The 23509-nt window shown below is 44.1% G+C and overlaps 1 protein-coding gene across 2 annotated transcripts in view; it reads right to left on the minus strand.

Annotated features, from left to right (window-relative positions):
• The window catches only part of LOC140469203 (protein sel-1 homolog 3-like), a 104931-nt gene that overhangs the window by 75422 nt on the left and 6000 nt on the right, over positions 1-23509 (minus strand). For both annotated transcript variants that reach the window (XM_072565543.1, XM_072565612.1), the window contains exons 3-6: positions 16585-16711; positions 15413-15534; positions 643-758; positions 365-423 (exon numbers count right to left, since the gene is read on the minus strand). In XM_072565543.1, coding sequence (XP_072421644.1) covers positions 365-423; positions 643-758; positions 15413-15534; positions 16585-16711 — 424 coding nt within the window. The remainder of the gene's footprint in view (positions 1-364; positions 424-642; positions 759-15412; positions 15535-16584; positions 16712-23509) is intronic.

A 23509-nucleotide genomic window follows, 5' to 3' on the forward strand; every position in this document is an offset into this window, starting at 1 on the left:
TTAGTGTGGGACTTCGGCTTCTTATCCTTAAACTAAATTTGAAATTCAAGCATACTGTGATCATTCTTCCCAAGAGGATCCTTTATGATGAGATCATTCATTAATCCCATCTTGTTACACAATATTAAATCTGGAATAGTTTTCTTCCTGGTTGGTTCCCCAATATATTTCTCTATGAAACAATTTAATTCTGTCAGATAGCTCTCTAATTGAAAAGAACCTGTATAACTGATGCACATCATTGCATTTCTCTCTTTTTTGTAGAAATGCTCAAAATAATGAACTGTTATTGATCTGTATTATTCAGAATGATGCACAATAAATTAAGACTTAAAATATTATGTAATTATGTATTTTAACTTACTTATAAAATGCATCTTCTCTGCCTTGCAGATTTTCGCCATAGCTGACTGACAAAGTCATCTATCAAATAATCAAAATAGTGTTTGAAAATTATTATTCAATCACTTTTTCACTGAATTATTAAGTTGATATTTGAGTAGTCTATCTTTGCTAGTTGCTTTGTTAAGTAGACGTTTATTCTTATACGAGGAATGGAAACAAAATACATATTCATTTAGAGGTCAGAAATGTTCTCACTAGAATCAATGAATCTCATATTAGTAAAGACACATCACGTACCCTTCTGTCTTGTAAGGTGAAATCCAATCGACACCATCGTCTCAATGACAATTTGAAATTTGACTTTCCTGCAACATATGTTCCTGAGGACAGCATCATCTGAAAGTGAATATGACCTAAGGAAAATCACAACATCATAGAATTAGCAACATATTGCAGCTTAAATATCATGTGGGTGAACACGTGCCCTGTAGACGTTCTCATAAGTGCTGACTTAGCAAGTTAGCCATCTAGTCAGATGATAAAAATCTGCAAAATTAAATGTGTTTATTAATTTTCTATCTATACCCATGGATATTCCTCTTACCTCTTGAATGCGAGGGGTTTCGCTGCTCTAAGATCATGAGATGGGTATTTCTAACTGCTTTCTCGTTACTCACTCAATGCAAATTCCCTCAGGCACTTTCAATGCACAGTTCCCTCTGTCTGAAATTATTCAAGTGTTGTTTGTCAGCCATTGCTGTGTCCAAAATAGCCACTGAGTTTGGCCATGTTGCAACAACATTTGTATTCCAAAAGTATTTTAGCAGTTGTAAAATATTTTGGGACATCCTGAGATGAAATGTTCTACAATAACTGAAGCATATTGCTCTTGTTCTCTCTCTTTAGTTAGAGACAGTCAGGCTGCCAACCTTTTCAGTCATGAATGGCCTGCTGTCAACGCTTAAACCTCAGAAGCCTTCCTGCCAACGTTAATTGGTCAGGACTCTCAGAGGGAGCAACTTAATCACTTCCAGGGTCTTGCCACCATGACCTCCAGATTCTGAAAATAATGCTGTTGTTGGGGGTTGAACAGAGACAAAGCAAATATTCCCCCTAGCTCCCGACCTCTCCTCCTCCCTGGCCCACCCAAAGTCAGTATTCAAGAAGGAAGCCAGACAACATTATTTCCTCAATCAATATCAACATTAATGCTGTGGATGAACAATGCTGTAGATTACTGTTTATGGAATTCTGCTGTGTGAAAATTAGAAATCACATTTGCTGACTTAGTAACAGAAATTACATTTGTGAGAAGTAATTTATAAAATACATTTTCAAATATTTCTCAATAACAGAAGTTGCCACTGCAAACTCTTCCTTATTATATAACTCTGGTCCTCATAAACTTCCTCTTTAAGTGTCAACTTCTATTGTTAAAGTTTTCATGCCAGTGTTGACTTACTGCCTTATCCTGCCTTATTTTCCACAATACAACAAACATTACAACAACCACTGCTACAAATTCAAAGACAGCTGACGACAATGCACATTGTTCAAGAGCAAACTCTCTTCCAGTTGCTGGATCTGACTTAATGAGTTAAAGCCTCATCACCTATTTGCTTTTCAACTAAAATTAGACGCAAATGAGCCAAATATTCCTTCTCTATTACTGTTTGAAATTCTACGCAAGCACAAAGTGCACGTACAGTATCCACTTCAATTCTCATCTCAATTCAAGATTTTAAACCAGTTAAACTTGAACTACTCATGCAGTTTCAAATTACACACCATGGAGATTTTGTCAAATACAACAGCATTTCTTCCTAAATTTTTATCTTAGCTTTGAACATACCGTGAAAAGAGCCCCTGGACTGTTCCTATACTAGGGCCATCTACCTTCTGTCTTCAATTTTTCCAAAATTATTCTGCATCCAACCCAGGTTCCATATTCCAAATTTTCTTTTCTATTAGATTTAATAAGTGCAAATCATTTTTGAAAAACTGCAGTGAGTCCTTCAACGAAATTAGGAAGCAAGAGAGTCATCGTTTCGAGCATAACTCCTCATCAGGATTGGTGGGGGGTGTGGCCCAAGCGGGCACAGAGGTAAGTGGGAGGGGATTGAGGCTGGGGAGAAGGTAGCTGGGAATGTGATAGGTAGATGAAGGTGATAGGTCGGAGAGAAGGGTGGAGCGGATGGGTGGGAAGGAAGATGGGCAGGTAAGACAGTTCAAGGAAGCGGTCCCAAGTTGGAAGGGTGGATCTGGGCTAAGGTGGGGGAGGGGCAAATGGGGAATCTGGTGAAATCCACATTGATCCCTTGTGGTTGGAAGTATCTAAGGCAGAAGAGGAGGCGTTCTTCTTCCAGGCATCAGGTGGCTAGAGTTTGGCGGCGGAGAAGGTCCAGGACTTGCATGTTCTTGGCGGAGTGGGAGGGTGAGTTAAAGTGTTTGGCCTCACTGAGGATGAACGATCAGTCCTCAGTCAAGGCCTCACCTTCAATCCCTATGATCCCGGATCAACGACTTCAACATACATTACGACATTGAACTTTTCTTCCGCTGCCTCCACCTCTGTGCTTACTTCTTCCATCAGGACTCTCGTACACCCACCGAAGACTCCTTCTCCTGCTTCCAACACGTCCCAGCCACCTGGACACCGCATGCTGGTCTGTTACCTGCCCTCGATTCTTCATCTCTAACTGCTGCCGTGACACTGACCACCTCAATCTGTCCACCCCTCTCACTGACTGTAACCTCTCTCCCTCGCAACACACAGCTCTCCACTCCACACCAACCCAACCTCACCATCAAACCTGCCGACAAGGGGGCACAGCGGTAGTTTGGCTCACTAACTTCTAAACCACTGAAGCCAGGCGCCAACTCATGGACATAGGTAGATGCGCCCTTCTAAACCACTGCCCCCTCAACCATGACCTCACCTCCCATCACCAAACCATCATCTCCCAGACCGTACACAACCTCATCACCTCAGGGGATCTCCTATCGTCAACCTCCAACCTCATCATCCGGGAACACTGCACTGCCCGATTCTACCTCCTACCCAAAATCAACAAACCTGACTGCCCCCGTCGACACATCATCTCAGCCTGCTCCGAGCCCACTGAACTTACCTCTGCATATCTTGACACCATCTTGTCCCCCTTGGTCCAGGATCTCCCCACGTACATTCAAAACACCACCCACACCCTCCACCTCCTCCATGACTTTCATTCCCCCTGCCTCGAAAGCCTCATCTTCACCATGGACATACAGTCCCTGTACACATCCATCCGCCATGATGAAGCCCTCCATTTCTTCCTCTCCCGCCAACCCAACCTGTACCCTTCCAGTGACACACTCATTCAATTGGCAGAACTGGTCCTCACCCTCAACAATTTCTCCTTCTAATCCTCCCACTTCCTCCACACCAAAGGGATAGCCATGGGTGCCTGCCTCTTCCTCTAGTACGTGGAACGATCCATCTTCCGCAGCTACACCGGCACCATTTACCACCTTCTCCTTCACTACATCAAGGACTGAATCGGCACCACCTCATGTTCCCACTAGAAGGTTGAACAGTTCATCAACTTCACAAACACCTTACACCCCGACCTCAATTCACCAGGACCATCTCCAGGATACCTCCCTCCCCTTCCTGGACCATTCCATCGCCATTTCTGGCAACTGACTCAACACAGACTTCTACTTCAAACCCACTGACTCCCACAGCTAGCTGAACTATACCTCCTCCCTCCCTGCCTCTTGTAAAAACAAAATCCCTTATTCCCAATTCCTCTAACTCCACCACATCTGCTCCCAGGAGGACCAATTCCACCATAGAACATCCCAGATGGCCTCCTTCTTCAAAGACCACAATTTCTCCTCACACATGGTCGACAATGCCCTCCAGCACATCACTTCCTGCACCTGTGCCCTTGAACCCCACGTCCTCCAACCACAACAAGGACATAGGTCTCCTGGTCCTCACCTTCCACCCCACTAATCTCCAGAAACATCGCATCATCCTCCGCCATTTACGCCATCTGCAAACAGACCCCACCACCAGGGATATATTTTCCTTCCCATCCCTATCTGCATTCTGGAGAAACTATTCCCTCTGCGACTCTCTTGTTAGGTCCATGTCCCCCACGAACACACCTTCCACACCTGGCACCTTCCCCTGCTACTGCAAGAAGTGCAAAACCTGCAACACTTCCGCCCTTACCTCCGTCCAAGGCCCCAAAATATCCTGCCACATCTGACAGAGATTTACCTGTACTTCCACACACGTCATCTACTGTGTCTGTTGCACTTGATGTGGTCTCCTCTACATTGGGGAGACAAGACAGCAACTTGTGGAATGTTTCAGAGAACATTTCTGGGACACACATATTAAACAACCCACCACCCTGTGGCTGAATACTTTAACTCCCCCTCCCACTCCGCCAAGGACACGTAAGTCCTGGGCCTCCTCCACCGCCAAACTCTAGCCACTTGATGCCCTGAAGAAGAATGCCTCATTTTCCACCTTGGGACCCACCTTAGATCAATGTAGATTTCACCAGTTTCCCTATTTCGCCTCCACCCACCCTATCTTGGCACCGCCCTCTTGAACTGTCCTCCCTGTTCATCTTCCTTCCCACCTGTCTGCTTCTCCTCTCTGACCTATCACCTTCATCCACACCTTCATCTACCTATCGTATTCCGAGCTACCTTGCCCCCAGCCCCACTCCCCTCCTATTTATCTCTCAGCCGCCTTGGGTCCCCCAACATTCCTGATGAAGAGCTTATGCTCGAAATGTCAACTCTTGCTCTTCAGATGCTGCCTGACCTGCTGAGCTTTACCAGCACCACAGTCTTTGACTCTGGTCTCCAACATTTGTAGTCCTCACTTTCTCCTAGTGTGATTGATGTTGTGTATAGAGACTTTCAAAAGGTGTGTGGTAAAATGCTACAAAGTAGACTTGTTACCAAAACTGAGAACCATGGGACTTCAGTGTTAGTACAAAATTGACCAAGGGACAGAAAGCATAGTATTGATTCACAGGTGTTTTTCAAACTAAAGGAAGATGCTGTTGCTGTTCCCCAGAGTCAACATGAGGCCCACTATTCCCTTTGATATACATTTGTTGAGTGCACTTTACAGGACATTATTTCCTGGATTGCGGTTGACACAATATTTGGGAGTGCAGTAAATAGTGAGAAAAACAGTAACTGACTTGAAGAGGATTTCAGTGGTGAAAAATACAGACAAATGCTACAACCCTATGACATTTCTCATATAAAAATGTGAATTGATTCCTTTTGGCAACATAAAATACATTACACTATTCCAAAGATTCCAGAAGAAGCTGGACCATGGTATATGCATACACAACTCTTTGAAGGAAACAGGTAAGTTGACTAAAAGCATACGGGATTTTTGGTTTTATCAATAGAGGTACAGAGAGCAAAAGCCAGGAGGTTGTGCTTACAATGTGTTTCGTCTCCAGTTAGAGGTTCATTACAATGGTATCAATGATGAATGGCTTCAGTTACATGACAAGACAAGAAATACAGCAATGATTCTAGTACAGAAAGTTATTCAGAGAACTTCTCGAGATGTTCAAACTAATGACATATTTTGATTGAAAAATCTGGAGAATAAAAATTCCAGTGGAAGGTGAGATGGTAAAAAGAGAACTCAGTAATTGGCAAGTAAACCATATGTCAGAAATGATTACACTTTAAACATTGAAAGGTTCATATTTAATTCAACTTTTACTGCTGCCTGAAAGACTTTAAGCTGTTAGTCCTTGGGGCTAGTTGTGATCCTTGACTCTCCACTGCAGCCAAGAATGTGGCTCTCTGGAATACTTGTACAATTGATTCCAGGCGAATTTACTCTTAGCCTTTAAGCCAATATGATCTATTACGGGGACAACAGTCAGTTCCATCGAAAAAAATAGTGCAGTGATGACAAACCAAATTGCTCCTTCTGTATTCTACCATTTTGTGATTGGTCACCCAGTTCTTTAAGCCTTGATATGAAAAATCAAGGTTGGTATTTCAGTGTAGTATGAGAGAGTGCTGCATTGTGAGTTGTGACATCTTTATGATGAGACATTTAAACCAAGGCTCCATCCACCCTCTTAGATGGACACAAATGATTGAATGTTAGTATTCGCAGGGGAATTATCACTAATGTCTTGGCCAGTTTTTATTTACCTCTCAAACTACATCTCTTAAGAACAAATTATCTGGTCATTTTCACATTGTCATTTGTTAGAGCTTGCTGTACACAAATTAGCTGCCACAAATCCTGCACTATAACAGTTACTTTGCTTCAGAATGACTTGACTGACTGCTGTTGTCACCCAGTTGTATCCCAGGGGTAAATTGATTCCTTTCACTCACTGAAGCAAATATATGAAGATTATTTACAAAATGTTTAAACTGCACAAAAATATACAATTTGTCTTCTTGAAAATCACACACATAATCTTCATGTCTTGGGGAGAAATATAAAACTTTGCACCATGTTATTCTAAAAGCACTTTTGCCAAGGAACAGGTAAACTCAGGGAATATAATTATTGACAGATGATGCAAATATTAATTGGCACCCAATGTCATTTTGCATACAAGCTATTGACACTGGAGTAGCTTCCTGGATCAGTTATGAGAAAAACTGTCTCACTTAGACAATGATATAAATATGGAATTCTCCTTTAGGAACACTCCACTTATTCACACATTTTCATGGGTAATATTTTAGAGAAAGAGAATAGTCCTGAGGCAAATTATCTTAGATTTTGGGCTGAAACTTCTCAGTCATTGAAGCAATGTGTGAGATGGTTAGTGAGGAGGATCCCGACTAAGTGTAAAAAATATATTGAATGGCAATATGGGATTCTTGCTAGTGTACAGCAAGAGGCATTAACATCTCATTATCTTCATTAAAAACTCAGCAAATCTGGTTCTGAAACTGATTTCTGAGCAAGGGTCATTGAACTCGAAACATTAACTCTGCTTTCTCTGCACAGATGTTGCCAGACATGTTGAGTTTTTCCAGCAATTTTTGACTTAGTTTCAACCATTTACATTTCTCATTGACACCCCACCCAGCACTGATCTGTCTCTAGTTTTGTCATTGGCAATCTCTTTGCTTGCCTATCTCTTTTCTTTTCTCTCTCTCTGGGCAATACCTCCATGTACTCTATTCACTGACCCCACCCCCCACACTGTCACTTCATTTTCAGTTCTGATGAAGGATCACTAGTCACAAAACATTAGCTCTGTTTTTCCTTCTACAGACACTGTGAAACTTGCTGAGATTTAAGACAGATTTAAGATAGGTTTTTGATAAGTGAGAGGATCGAGGTTTGTGGGGAGAAAGCAGGAGAATGAGGTCGAGACACATTTCAGCCATGATCGAATAGCAGAGCAGGGTCGAGGGCTGAATGGCCTAATTCTGCTTCTTTATCTTATGAACTTATATATTGAGATTGTTTGCAGCACTGTATTATGTCTTCCCTGGCCCGACTGATGTCACTTTGTACTGACTCACCCTCTCCAACTTGAGTCCACTCTTAGCTCCCCAGGGAGCCCCAAACCCAGCAGTCTTCAGATTACTGGCTGGTAAAAACAATGACTGCAGATGCTGAAAACCAAATACTGGATTAGTGGTGCTGGAAGAGCACAGCAGTTCAGGCAGCATCCAACGAGCAGCGAAATTGACGTTTCGGGCAAAAGCCCTTCATCAGGAGTACTCCTGATTGAAGGGCTTTTGCCCGAAACATCGATTTCGCTGCTCGTTGGATGCTGCCTGAACTGCTGTGCTCTTCCAGCACCACTAATCCAGATCACTGGCTGGAGCTACCATTCACCAGCATCTCCCAAGAAGCTGCCTCCTCCTGTAGGACCTGCTGGAACACAATGGAGCTGGCCCACAGTGAACCAGTCATTGACTGGCTCAGTAGCCTCCTCTCCTTCCTCTCCCCACCAACCTCCCTTTCTCTCTCCTGAAACCCTCTTCTCCCTCCCACACCCCTCCTCTGTTTCTCTCCTGATCTCTCCTCCAACCGCATCTTCTCTCCTTCCCTTTCTCTCCTTTCCTACTTTCGCCCTCCCTCCTTCTGCTCTTCCCCCTGTCCATTTCTTCCTAGCCACTCCTGGCTCATGGGGCACTGCCGAGCTCAGCAGGCCCTCCCTCAACACCTCCTTCCCCAAGCAGCACCCAGAACGCAGGCTGCCCCATGGCAGACTGCAGCCTACGGCCAGGAAAACAGGAGAGTCGCTGATCTCCATAGAGACGAGATTGGCCATCCTCACAGCCTATGCAAAATTCAGCAGCTTCCCTGCCAGCCCTCAGCCTTGAACTGCCTACAGGAACCCGAGGACACTGGCCAGTACCGGAGAGAATGGATTAGTGGTGCTGGAAGAGCACAGCAGTTCAGGCAGCATCCAAGTAGCTTCTGGAGAGAAGGTGGAGTGGTGGGGGCGGGGGGGGGGGGGGGTGGGTGGGGGGAGTGGGGTGTTGTGGTGAGGTGCAATCAGGAAAAGGAAGGAACAGCAGACAGCCCTGAGCCCGGAGTGCAAAGGCCCACCCTGTGCAGTTAGCAGTTCCCTTGGCTCTACTCTCCCCATAAGTAGAGTGTTATATGTTTCTTGTATATCTATGATGTTATTTTAATAGTTATTTAATTTACCATGTTGGAATTAGGAATTTAAAGTACTGAGTTTCAATTTAAAGAATAGATGCTTGAATTTTTTTTCTAATGAATGCTTCCAGAACCTAACTCTAATTTTAACATCGACTCCAAAGAGAATTCATGCTTCACCTGAAATCTTTTCATTCAATGTTACAAGTCTCAGAAATATAACCCTGACTTTAAGTGAGCACATCACATATGTATTTGCTTTCTAATTAAGCAGATTATAAATTAATATTTTGATTAACATACCTTCACAACATTAAAGACCTTTTGAGATTTCTGGTGGTTTTAAAAGGCTCTATATGAAAGCAAGCTTTTCAGCTTTTAATTCCCTCTAAAATCCTTCACCCACACCTATGATACCTCTTAACAGATCTGTACCTCCTCCTCTCCATCAATGTGAATTATCTCTTCTCAGTTCAAAGCTCAAAACAGCATTAACCTATCAGTTTTCATGTTCTGTCATGATCAAAACCTGCTGAACCTATTTTTTAAAAATCTAATTCCAATTAGCCTATATTCCTGAGCTGCTATTTCATCTTTGATCTCACCTCCATGTTTTAAGATCGAGATTTTGTGGAGTCAGCTCAAGTAAGAAGGTCTTTAAGAATGGCAGGTGGGAACCTGTTTTTAAGATTCTTGGAAGGGTACTGACAGGGACACTGGGAGAGGAAGAAACGGAGGGCTTGGAGGCCCTGGTCATGGCGGATGGCGGTGTAGAGGGACTGGATGTCATGACCATCCGCCATGACCAGGGCCTCCAAGCCCTCCATTTCTTCCCCTCCTGACGTCCCCACCAGTACCCTTGCACTGACACTCATTTGTTTGGCTGTACTGGTCCTCACCCTCAACAATTTCTCCTTCGAATCCTCCCACTTCCTCCAGACAAAACGGGTAGCCATGGGCATCCGCAAGGGCCCCAGCTATGCCTGTCTCTGTTGGCTACATAGAACAGTCCATCTTCAGCAGTTACGCCAGCACCATGCCCCGCCTCTTCCTCCACTACGACTGCATCGGCACAGCCTCATGCTCCAATGAGGAGCTCGAACATTTCATCAACTTCACCAACACATTCCACCCCGACATCAAATTCATCTGGACCATCTTTGACACCTCCCTCCCCTTCCTAGATCTCTCCATCTCCATCCACGAGGACCGACTCAACACTGACATTTTTTTACAAACCCACCAACTCCTCCCACCCTATCTCTTGCAAAAATGCTATCTTGTGTTCCCAATTCCTCGGCTCCATCTGCTCCCAGGAGGACCAATTCCACCACAGAACACACCAAATGGCCTTCTTCTTTAAAGACCGAACTTTCTCCTCCTATGTGATTGAAGATGCTGTTCAACGCATCTCATCCATGTCCCTCACCTCTGACCTCGAACTCCACTGTTTCAACCGCAACAAGGACAGAACACCCAGGTCCTCACCTTCCACCCCACCAAACCCCACATAAACCGCATCATCCGCCAACATTTCCACCACCTACAAATGGATCCCACCACCAGGGATATATTGCCCTCCCCACCCCTATCCGCTTTCCGCAAAGACCATTCCCTCCGCGACTACCTGGTCAGGTCCACGTCCATAACAAGCCACCCTCCCCTCCCTGCACCTTCCCCTGTCAACACAGGAATTGCAAAACTTGCATCCACACTTCCTCCCTCACCTCCATCCAAGGCCCCAAAGGAGCCTTCCACATCCATCAAAGTTTCACCTGCAATTCCATACATGTCAGTTATTGTATCCGTTGTTCCTGATGCGGTCTCGTCTACATTGGGGAGACTGGATGCCTTCTCGCAGAGCGCTTCAGGGAACATCTCCAGGACACCCACACCAATCAACCACTCCGTCCCGTGGCTGAACATTTCGACTCCCCTTCCCACTCTGCCGGGGACATGCAGGTCCTGGGCCTCCTCCATCACCACTCACTTACCAGCCGACACCTGGAAGAGGAACGCCTCATCTTCCGCTTCAGGACTCTTCAACCCCATGGCATCAATGTGGACTTCACCAGTTTCCTCATTTCCCCTCCCCCCACCTTACCCCAGTTCTAACCTTCCAGCTCAGCACCTCCCACATGTCCTGTCCCACCTGTCAATCTTCCTTCCCACCTATCTGCTCCACCCTCCTTTCTGACCTATCACCTTTACCTCCACCACCATCCACCTATTGCACTCTCAGCTACCTTTCCCCCAGCCCCAAACCCCTCCATTTATCTCTCCACTCCAGAGGCTCCCAGCCTCGTTCCTGATGAAGGGCTCCAGCCCGAAACATCGATTTTCCTGCTCATCGGATGCTGCCTGACCTGCTGTGCTTTTCCAGCAACACACTCTCTACAATATCCTGTCTGGCCTAGAGGACTTATCTATCCTCATGTTTTTCAAAATTTCCAGCACATCCTCATTCTTAACAGCAACCTGTTCGAGCATATCAGCCTGTTTCATGCTTTCCTCACAAATGACAATGTCCCTCTCACTAGTGAATACTCAAGCAAAGTATTCATTAAGGAACTCCCCTACCTCCTCTGATTCTGGGCACTATCCCTAGATGGCTCTACCCTCTATTCCTGATGAAGGGCTTTTGCCCGAAACATCGATTTTCCTGCTCCTCGGATCCTGCCTGACCTGCTGTGCTTTCCCAGCACCACTCTGATCTAAACTCTGGTTTTCAGCATCTGCAGTCCTCACTTTTGCCTACACTCACTCTGGCCATCCTCTTCTTCCTCACATAAGTGTAGAACACCTTTGGGTTTTCCTTACTTCTACCCACCAAGGCTTTTTGATGCCCCCTTCTAGCTCTCCTCAGTCCATTCTCCAGTTACATCCTTCAGTAAATGTTCCACACCCCTGGTCATCCAAGGTTCCTTCACCCTACCATCCCTTCCTTGCCTCAGTGGAACAAACCTACCCAGCACTCGCACCAAGTGCTCCCTAAACAACCTCCATATTTCTATAGTGCATTTCTCTGAGAATACCTGCTCCCAATTTATGCTCCACGGTTCCTGCCTAATAGCATTGTAATTCCCCCTCTCCCAGTTAAACTCTTTGCCATTCCATCTGCTCATATCTCTCTCCATGACTACAGTAAATGTCAGGGAGTTGTGATCACTATCACCAAAATGCACTCCCACTGAGAGATCTGACACTTGACCTGGTTGGTTGCCAAGCACCAAATCCAACATAGCTTCTCCTCTAGTCAGCCTATCTACATGTTGAGTCAGGAATCCTTCCTGGGCACACCTGACAAAATCTGCTCCATCCAAACTATTTGCACTCAGGATGTTCCAATCAATATTAAGGAAGTTAAAGTCACCCATGACAACAACCCTGTTACTTCTGCACCTTTCTAAAATCTGTCTCCCAATCTGCTCCTCAGTCTCTCTGTTGCTAATGGGGGGGGGGTCTATATAAAACTCCCAATAAAGTGACAGCTCCTTTCCTGTTTCTGACTTCCACCCATACTGATAGTACATAAACCCCCTCAACAAACTCCCTTTCTGTACCTGTCATACTATCCCAGATTAGCAATGCCACTCCCCCACCTCTTTTACCTCCCTTCCTGTTCCTTTTGAAACATCTAGAGTCATAGAGATGTACAGCATGGAAACAGACCCGGTCCAACACGTCCATGTCGACCAGATATCCCAACCCAATCTAGTCCCACCTGCCAGCACCCGGCCCATATCCTTCCAAACCCTTCCTATTCATATACCCATCCAAATGCCTTTTAAATGTTGCAATTGTACTAGCCTCCACCACATCCTGGGACAGCTCATTCCATACACGTACCACCCTCTGTGTGAAAAAGTTGCCTCTTAGGTCTCTTTTATATCTTTCCCCTCTCACCCTAAACCTATGCCCTCTAGTTCTGGACTCCCTGACACCAGGGAAAAGGCTTTGTCTATTTATCCTATCCATGCCCCTCATAATTTTGTAAACCTCTATAAGGTCTCCCCTCAGCCTTCGATGCTCCAGGGAAAACAGCCCCAGCCTGTTCAGCCTCTCCCTATAGCTCTAAACCCTGAACATCCCACAACCATTCCTGCCCCTGTGATATTCAAGTCTCCATAATGGCCACAACATCATTGCTCCAAGTACTGATCCATGCTCTAAGTTCATCACCTTATTCCTGACACTTCTTACGTTAAAATAGACAAACTTCTACAAATCACACTGACTGCAACTTTGCCCTATCAACTATCTATCCTTCCTCATGGACTCTGCACACTGTATCTGCCTATTCACCAGCTACCCCATCCTCTGATCCCTAGGTCCAGTTCCCATTCCCCTGCCAAACTAGTTTAAACTCTCCCAAAGAGCTTGAGCAAACATCCTGCCCAGGATATTGGTACCCCTACAATTCAGGTGCAACCCGTCCTCCATGTACAGGTCCCACATTCCCCAGAAGGTATCCCAATGATCCAAATATCTGGAGCCCTCCCTCCTACACCAGCCCTGCACCTATGTGTTCATCTGCACTTGCTCTGTTCCTAGCTCGTGGCACTGGTAGCAATCCTGAGATTATTACTCTGCTCATCCTGCCTTTCAGCTTCCAACCTAACTCTCTATATTCATTTTCCAGGTCCTCATCCCTTTCCCTACCTATATCATTGGCACCAATGTTTACCATGATTTCCAGCTGTTCGCTCTCCCTCTTAAGAATCCTGTAGACTCAATCCAAGATATCCCTGACCCTGGTACCCGGGAGGCAACATACCATCCAGGAGTCTCGTTTGCGACCACAGAATCTCCAACCATTGTCCCTTTAACCATTGTATCAGTGCCAGAGACATGGTCGTCCCTCCAACAGTATCCAAAACAGTATACTTATTATTGAGGAGAACAGCAACAAGGGGTCCCTGCACAGTCTGCCTATTCCCTTTCCCTCTCCTGACAGTCACCCAGGTACCGTTATCCTATAATTCAGGTGTAATTACCACCCTATAACTCTTATCACCCCTCAGCCTCCCCGAATGATCCAAAGTTCATTCCCTATGCGATCCCTATGTGAGGAGCTGGAGTTGGGTGCACTTCTCGCAGGTGAAGTCAGTGGGGTCACTAATAATGACCCTAACCTCCCACATCCTGCAAGAGGAGCATGCAATTGCCCTAGCTTCCCTCTCTGTACTCTAAATTGCCAAAAGAAATCAAAAAAAAACCTTATCTTCCACCCTCCACACAACTGTTTTGGTTAGAGGAGGAGAAAGGATGGGAGACCCTACATATGTAGTGTTTTGGGTTTAGCCACTGCCCAAATATATTAGTTCACTTACTCAGCAGTCCCTGTGTCCGCTTTCACTCCGTTCAGCCTTCACTGCACTGACTCACGAGGTAAGTATTTAATATTCTAACTTACCTTTCGGGCTGCTTCCTGGCTTGCGCTCTCTCGACTCCTGTTGCTGAAATGGAAACTGCTTATTCATGAGTTAAGTATTTAATATTCTAACTGAGGGACGATGTTCATTTGCGTTTGGAAAAGAAAAGACTTATAGGCGATAGTCAGTGTGGCTTTATGTGGGGGACATCTTGTCTCACAAACTTGACTGAATTTTTTGAAGAAGTCACAAAGATGATTGATGAGAGTTGGGCATTGGATGTTGTCTATATTGGCTTTATTAAGCATTTGATAAGGTCCTTCATGATAGTCTGGTCCAGAAGACTAAGTCACTTGGGATCCATGGTGAGATACTAAATTGAATAAAAATTAGATTGATCATAGAAGACAGATGGTTGTTATGGAAGATGTCTTACTGACTGGAGGTTTGTTACCAGTGGTGTTCCGCAAAGATCAGTGCTAGGACTTCTGTTGTTTGAACAACTGACCAGACATCTGTTTTCAACCCATGCCTACCTCCCTGGTACCAAAATAGGAAGGGTGAGCTTCTCCAGGTCAAAGATGGAATTACAGAATCTGGACAATTTATAACTCACATCTCCTTGACAAACATTTAGCCACAACCTAAAATGAAATAATGTCATGCAGTCCAAGTCACATCACTCATGCCCTGTTTAGTTGCTCCAACCTAGGATTCAACAGCACAAAACCTGTGCTGGTTAAATTTACCATAAACTGTTAAATCACAGCATCCCTGGTGGGCAATTCCTTCTAATCTTCTCCACAAGTAACTATTCCTTCCTCCACATGCCATACCATCTTTCCTTTGTACTCTTTATCTGCAGCAAACTCCGCTAGTTCCACTCCTATCTGTCCCAAAGCAGATACAATGGTGCTTCCAATAACTTCCCCTCCCATTATCTCACAATTACCTACTGATCAAAGGAAAAACTGAAAGTAGCAATTTAATTCCATTACAGCGCTGGTTAAAGTGTATCTGGCAATTTAGAATGTCATGAAGCATGGCTTACCATCTTGAGTAAGAAACAGCAATGGGGTGGCATAGATCTGTTTGTCATTGATGTGATGGAAGATCCCACAGAGGGGCCATTTACAATCATGAAGCACAAAAAGCCAGATGGACACAGTGAACCTATCCAACAAAATTAGAGGAAAAAAAAACCTGATTATGTTAAACAATCAGAAAATTCTATAAATAATATTAAGCAAAATATAGCCTAATCTGAGAAAAAATATATCTCAAAGAAAAGCATAACATGTACATACAGTATCTGGTTGCTTTACAATTAACACGCACTAAGCAACCCCACCACCCTGTGGCCAACCACGTCAACTCCCCTCGCACTCGCTCAAGGACATGGAAGTCCTAGGCCTCCTCCACCATCAAATCAAAGCCACCCGCCAATTGGAGGAAGAATGCCTCATCTTCTGCATTGGGACCATTCAAACACACGAACTGCATGAACTTCAATAGTTTCCAAATCTCCCCTCCACCCATCTCATCCCAATCCAACCCTCCAACACAGCACCACCCTTTTGACCTGTCCTACCTGTCCATCTTCCTTCGCACCTATCCTCACCACCCTCTCCACCAATCTATCATAATTATCCTGCCCTTACATCCACCTATTGCCATCCCACCTACCTTCCCTCCAGCTCCACCCCGACCCCCCTATTTATCTCTCATCTCTCTTCCCCCTCCACATTCCCCATGAAGGGTTTATGCCCGAAACATCGACTTTCCTGCTCCTCAGACACTGCCAGACCTGCTGTGCTTTTCCAGCGCCACCCTTTCCGACGGCAACAACAACTAATATTTATATAACAACTTTAAAATTATAGAACATCCCAAAGCGCCTCACAGGAACATTATAAGACAAAATTAGACATTCAGTTGCATAAGAAAATATGAGAGATTTTGGCCATATCCTTGGTCATGGTGCATCTTGCTGTATTTGCTGTTTTTGAAGCCTTATTATAAGTTTTAATTCAAAACATATTACTGGATACACCTTCTGCTCTGTTTAAGTTAGTAAAATAAATCATTAGTTACTGAACTATATTAAACTACAAAGACAATTTGTGCTATTCTCTGATGCAAGCAAATAAGATATTAGAATTATAAATCGTAAGAATGAATGTCAAGCATATAATTTTGGACTTTCTGAGTTGTAGGACATACCTTGGATTATGAAGAAGGTCTTTACTTGTCATTTCCATTTCAAAGTTATTAAATGTTTTTAGTTTCCTTACTATGCCAAAATTTGAACCAGATGATGCAAAAGGAAAACAAAGTAGTTCAACAACATCTAGAAGAAATAAAATTAATTTGGAGATGTGAATACGTCCAAAACACCATAAACGTTTGACAGTTAGGAGTACCAGTAAATCAATTTGCAAAGAGAAATATAACAGTGAAGACAAATGTCGGCCAATTTCAGTTAGAAACAGCTAAAAGGTATAAAAGGAAACCAATTAAAGACATACATGAGTTCTTCCAGCACAAAGGAGGATACAAATGACATCCCAAAAATGTCAGGGAACACAAGGTTTAGTGAGAGGAAGGAATTGAATTGAATTTAATTTAATTTATTGTCATGTGTACCGAGGCACAGTGAAAAGTTTTGTCTTTTCACAGGCAGATCACATGGTTAAATAGCATAGAAAAGTAAATAAAAGATAAACAGTGGCAAAAACAAAAACACAGGTAGAGGCGAACGCTAAGAGTTTGTGAGTCCATTCAGTATTCTAACAATAGTAGGGTAGAAACTGTTTTGAAACCGGCTGGTGCATGTGTTCAGGTTTCTGTACCTTCTCCCTGATGGTTGAGGTTGTAGAAAAGCATTGCCAGGGTGGAATGGATCTTTAAGAATGCTGGCGTCTGTCTCCTTGACAACAGGAAAGAATGAAGATACTTCCTGGTGAAGGGCTTTTGTCCGAAACGTCAATTTTCCTGCGCCTCGCATGCTGCCTGACCTGCTATGCTTTTCCAGCACCACTCTCACCTCAACTCTGTTCCCGTGCTGTACAGCTCTATCACTCGATGAGGTATTCCCCAACAATCCCCAAGCTGGAACTTCAGCATGAAAAGGAAGTAGTCCAACGGAAAACCCTTTTCCAAAGAAGCTATGATCAAAAGATTTGGACAGAAATATCGAGCTCAATCCAAAGATCATTGCTGCTCCTTGGAAGATATGAATCAAACTTGTCATTGGTTTAGCCTGTAAAGTCACCTCATTTAAGAAATTAGTGCAAAGGAGCAAGTAGCATAATTTGAAAAATGGTACAGTATGAACCCAGTTGATCATGCGTCCAAAGATGTGCAAGTTAGGTGGACTGGCCATGCTAAATTGTCCATAGTTTTCAGACTTGTGTAGGTTTCATGCATTAGCCATGGGAAATGTAGAGTTATAGGGGAAGGGTAAGGGGATGGGTCTGGGTGGGAGACTCTTCGGAGGGCCAGTGTGGACTTGTTGGGCCAAATGGCCTATTTCCTCACTGGAGACATTCTATTCTATCTCATTCTATTCTACCAAAGAATACATAGATCTCAGCCTGACAGATCTTTCCTTTTAGTATTTAACATGGTGGTATTTCATTGAAATACAAAAATGCAATGCTATGCAGCAGATTTGGTTTTAACAATAAAACAGAAGCTTATTATGCAAAAGATAAAGAGAGTTTAAGGGTTACTGTGGATTATATCTGCCATAAATGCTGTTGGTTGCGAATCTTATCAGATTGAATGGATCAGTTGGAGACACAGTTAGAAGCAATGAGGAATTTGGAACAGCAACAGTATATGATGGATGGCAGTTATTGGAAGGGGGGCAAGTCTCAGATACAGTCACATAGATGGGTTACCTCCGGAAAGGTAAGACAGTTAGGCACCTAGTGCAGGAGTCTTTTGTGGCTATACCCATTTCAAACAGGTATGCTGTTCTGGAAAATGTAGGGGGTGATGGATTCTCAGGGGAACGCAGCACGAACAGCCAAGTTTCTGATATTGAAATTGGCTCTAATGCAATGAGGGGTACGTCGGGTTCCAAGAGATCAATTGTGTTCGGGGATTCTCTAGTTCAAGGTACAGACAGACGTTTCTGTGGCCAGCAGCGAAAAATCAGAATGGTGTGTTGCTTCCGTGGTGCCAGGATCAAGGATGTCGCAGAGAGGGTGCAGAATGTTCTCACGCGGGAGAGGGGCCAGCAAGAGATCATTGTCCATATTGGAACTAACAACATAGGAAGGGAAAAGGTTGATATTCTGAAGGGAGTTTACAGAGAGTTAGGCAGGAATTTAAAAAGGAGGTCCTTGAGAGTAGTAATATCTGGATTACTCCCAGTGTTACGAGCTAGTGAGGACAGGAATATGAGGATAGAGCAGATGAATGCATGGCTGAGGAGCTGGTGTATGGGAGAAAGATTCACATTTTTGGATCATTGGAATCTCTTTTGGGGTAGAAGTGACCTGTACAAGAAAGACGGATTGCATCTAAATTGGAAGGGGACTAATACTGGCAGGGAAATTTGCTGGAGCTACTCAGGAGGATTTAAACTAGTAAGGCAGGGGTTGGGACCCAGGAATTTGTGAGGAAAGAGGTGATTCTGAGACTAGTACAGTTGAGAATAGAAGCGAGTCAAACAGTCAGGGACAAGGTAGGACTAATAAATTAAACTGTATTTATTTCAATGCAAGGGAAGGCAGATGAACTCAGGGCATGGTTAAGAAGGTGGGACTGGGATATCTTAGCAATTACGGAAACATGGCTCAGGGATGGACAGGACTGGCAGTTTAATATTCCAGGATACAAATGCTACAGGAAAGATAGAAAGGGAGGCAAGAGAGGAGGGGGGTGGCATTTTTGATAAGGGATAGCATTACAGCTGTGCTGAGTGAGAATATTCCTGGAAATACATCCAGGGAAGTTATTTGGGTGGAACCGAAAAATAAGAAAGGGATGGTCAACTTATTGGGATTGTATTATAGACCTCCCCAATAGTCAAAGGGAAATTGAGAAACAAACTTGTGAGGAGATCTCAGCTATCTGTAAGAATAATAGGGTGGTTATGGTAGGGGATTTTAACTTTCCAAACATAGACTGGGACTGCCATAGTGTTAAGGGTTTAGATGGAGAGGAATTTGTTAATGTGTACAAGAAAATTTTCTGATTGAGTATGTGGATGTACCTACGAGAGAAGGTGCAAATCTTGGCCTACTCTTGGGAAATAAGGCAGGGCAGGTGACTGAGGTGTCAATGGGGGAGTACTTTGGGGCCAGCGATCATGACTCTATTAGATTTAAAATAATGATGGAAAAGGATAGACCAGATCTAAAAGTTGAAGTTCTGAATTGGAGAAAGGCCAATTTTGATGGTATTAGGCAAGAACTTTCGAAAGCTGATTGGCAGCAGAAATTCACAGTAAAGAGACAGCTGAAAAATGAGAAGCCTTCAGAAATGAGATAACAAGAACCCAAAGACAGTGTATTCCTGTCAGGGTAAAAGGAAAGGCTGGTAGGTGTAGGGAATGCTGGATGACTAAAGAAATTGAGGGTTTAGTTAAGAAAATGAAGGAAGCATATATAAGGTATAGACAGGATAGATCGAGTGAATCCTTACAAGAGTAGAAAGGCAGGAGTACACTGAAGAGGGAAATCAGGAGGGGGAAAAGGGGACATGAGATAGCTTTGGCAAATAGAATTAGGGAGAATCCAAAGGGTTTTTACAAATATATTAAGGACAAAAGGGTAACTAGGGAGAGAATAGGGCCCCTCAAAGATCAGCAAGGCAGCCTTTGTGTGGAACCACAGTAAATGGAGAGACTAAATGAGTATTTTGCAGCAGTATTTACTGTGGAAAAGGATATGAAAGGTATACACTGTAGGGAAATAGATGGTGACACCTTGCAAAATGTCCATATTACAGAGAAGGAAGTGCTGGATGTCTTGAAACGCATAAAGGTGGATAAATCCGCAGGACCTGATCAGATGTACCCTAGAACTCTGTGGGAAGCTAGAGAAGTGATTGCTGGGCCTCTTGCTGAGATATTTGTATCATCAATAGTCATAGGTGAGGTGCCGGAAGACTGGAGGTTGGATACCGTGGTGTCACTGTTTAAGAAGGGTGGTAAGGACAAGCCAGGGAACTATAGACCAGTGAGCCTGATGTCGGTGGTGGGCAAGTTTGTGGAGGGAATCCTGAGGGACAGGATGTACATGTATTTGGAAAGGCAAGGACTGATTAGGGATAGTCAACATGGCTTTGTGTGTGGGAAATCATGTCTCACAAACAATTGAGTTTTTTGAAGAAGTAACAAAGAAGATTGATGAGAGCAGAGTAGTAGAGGTGATCTATATGGACTTGAGTATGGCGTTCGACAAGGTGCCCAATGGGAGATTGTTTAGCAAGGTTAGATCTCATGGAATACAGGGAGAACTAGCTATTTGGATACAGAACTAGCTTAAAGGTAGAAGACAGAGGGTGGTGGTGGAGGGTTGTTTTTCAGACTGGAGTCCTGTGACCAGTGGAGTGCCGCAAGGATCGGTGCTGGGCCCTCTACTTTTTGTCATTTACATAAATGATTTGGATGTAAACACAAGAGGTACAGTTAGTAAGTTTGCAGATGACACCAAAATTGGAGGTGTAGTGGACAGCGAAGAGCGTTCCTCAGATTACAACAGGATCTTGACCAGATGGGCCAATGGGCTGGGAAGTGGCAGATGGAGTTTAATTCAGATAAATGCGTGGTGCTGCAATTTGGGAAAACAAATCTTAGCAGGACTTATACACTTAATGGTAAGGTCCTAGGGAGTGTTGCTGAACAAAGAGACCTTGGAGTGCAGGTTCATAGCTCCTTGAAAGTGGAGTCGCAGGTAAATAGGATAGTAAAGAAGGCATTTGGTATGCTTTCTTTTATTGGTCAGAGTACTGAGTACAGGAGTTGGGAGGTCATGTTGCGGCTGTACAGGACATTGGTTAGGCCACTGTTGGAATATTGCATGCAATTCTGGTCTCCTTCCTAACGGAAAGATGTTGTGAAACCTGAAAGGGTTCAGAAAAGATTTACAAGGATGTTGCCAGGGTTGGAGGATTTGAGCTATAGGGAGAGGCTGAACAGGCTGGGGCTGTTTTCCCTGGAGTGTCAGAGGCTGAGGGGTGACCTTATAGAGGTTTACAAAATTATGAGGGGCATGGATAGGATAAATAGACAAAGTCTTTTCCCTGGGGTGGGTGAGTCCAGAACTAGAGGGCATAGGTTTAGGCTGAGAGGGGAAAGATATAAAAGAGCCCTAAAGGGCAACGTTTTCACACAGAGGATGGTACTTGTATGGAATGAGCTGCCAAAGGAAGTCGTGGAGGCTGGTACAATTGCAACATTTAAGAGACATTTGGATGAGTATATGAATAGGAAAGGTTTGGTTGGATATGGGCCGGGTGCTAGCAGGTGGGACTAGATTGGGATTTCTGGTTGTCATGGACAGGTTGGACCGAAGGGTCTGTTTCCATGCCGTACATCTCTATGACTCTAAATGAAGACAATATAGAGCAAATCAAGTTATTTACAAAAGAATACAATTTGAAACATTTCAAAGCATATGGTGAAATAAAATTCCAATTCATCCCAAAACCATTACTTTACAGTACTCAAATACCAGAGACAGCTCCCTATTCTACCATGTCCATATGTTTGACTTTACTGTTATTTTCAAAGTCTTGAGACCTTGAAAACCTTTTCCTGATTTGTTACACAACTGAGCTAAAATGTTTTTAGTTTCAAAACAATTGAGGCAGCACGGTGGCACAGTGGTTCGCACCAGGGTCCCAGGTTCAATTCCAGCCTTGGGCAACTGTCTGTGTGGAGTTTGCAGATTCTCCCTGTGTCAGCGTGTGTTTCCTCCGGCTGCTCCGGTTTCCTCCCACAGTCCAAAGATGTGCAGGTCAGGTGAATTGGCCATGCTAAATTGCCCATAGTGTTAGGTGTATTAGTCAGAGGGAAATGGGTCTGGGTGGGTTACTCTTTGGAGGGTCAGTGTAGACTTGTTGGGCTGATTGGCCTGTTTCCACACCGTAGGGAATCTAATCTTTCATACATGATTTTTTTATTATCTGGGTAATGCAAAGCTGAGAATTAATGTAGGAAGAACATAGAACATAGAACAGTACCACACAGTACAGGACCTTCGGCCCTTGATGTTGTGCCGACCTATTATCCTGCTCTAAGATCAGGCTAACTTACAAACCATGCATTGCGCTATCTTCCATGTGCCTATCCAAGAGTTGCTTAAATGTCCCGAATGTATCTGACTCTACTACCACCGCTGGCAGTGCATTCCATGCATCCACCACTCTCTGTGTAAATAACATACCTCTGACATCTCCCCAAAACCTTCCTCCAATCACCTTAAAATTATGCCTCTGATGATAGCCATTTCCATCCTGGGAAAAGGTCTCTATCTATTCACTCTATCTATGCCTCTCATCATCATGTACACCTCTATCAAGTCACCTCTCATCCCTCTTCGCTCCCATGCAAAAAGTCCTAGCTCCCTCAATATTTCTTCATAAGACATGCCCTCCAGTCCAGGCAGCATTCTTGTAAATCTCCTCTGCACTCTCTCTAAAGCTTCCACATCCTTTCTTTCATGAGATGACCAGAACTGAACACAATATTCCAATTGTGGTCTAATCAGGGCTTTATACAACTACAGCATGACCTCATGGCTCTTAAACTCAATCCTCCTGCTAATGAGAGCAAATTCACCATACACCTACTTGACAACCCTATCTATCAAGTTGGGTGGCAACTTTGAGGGATCTATGGACATGGACCCCATGATCTCTCTGTTCCTCCACCCTGCCAAGAATCCTGCCTTTAACCCTGCCTTCTGCATTCAAATTCGATCTTCCAAAGTAAATCACTTCACATTTTTCCAGGTTGAATTCCATCTGCCACTTATCAGCCCACTTCTGCATCCTGTTACTGTCCCATTGCAACCTACAACAACTCTCCACACTATCTACCCCACTCCACCAACCTTTGTGTCAGCGGCAAACTTACTAACCTATCCTTCCACTTCCTCATCCAAGTCATTTACAAAAATCACAAAGA

This window comes from Chiloscyllium punctatum, chromosome 1, assembly GCF_047496795.1.
Source record: "Chiloscyllium punctatum isolate Juve2018m chromosome 1, sChiPun1.3, whole genome shotgun sequence".
NCBI classification, from domain to species: Eukaryota; Metazoa; Chordata; class Chondrichthyes; order Orectolobiformes; family Hemiscylliidae; genus Chiloscyllium; species Chiloscyllium punctatum.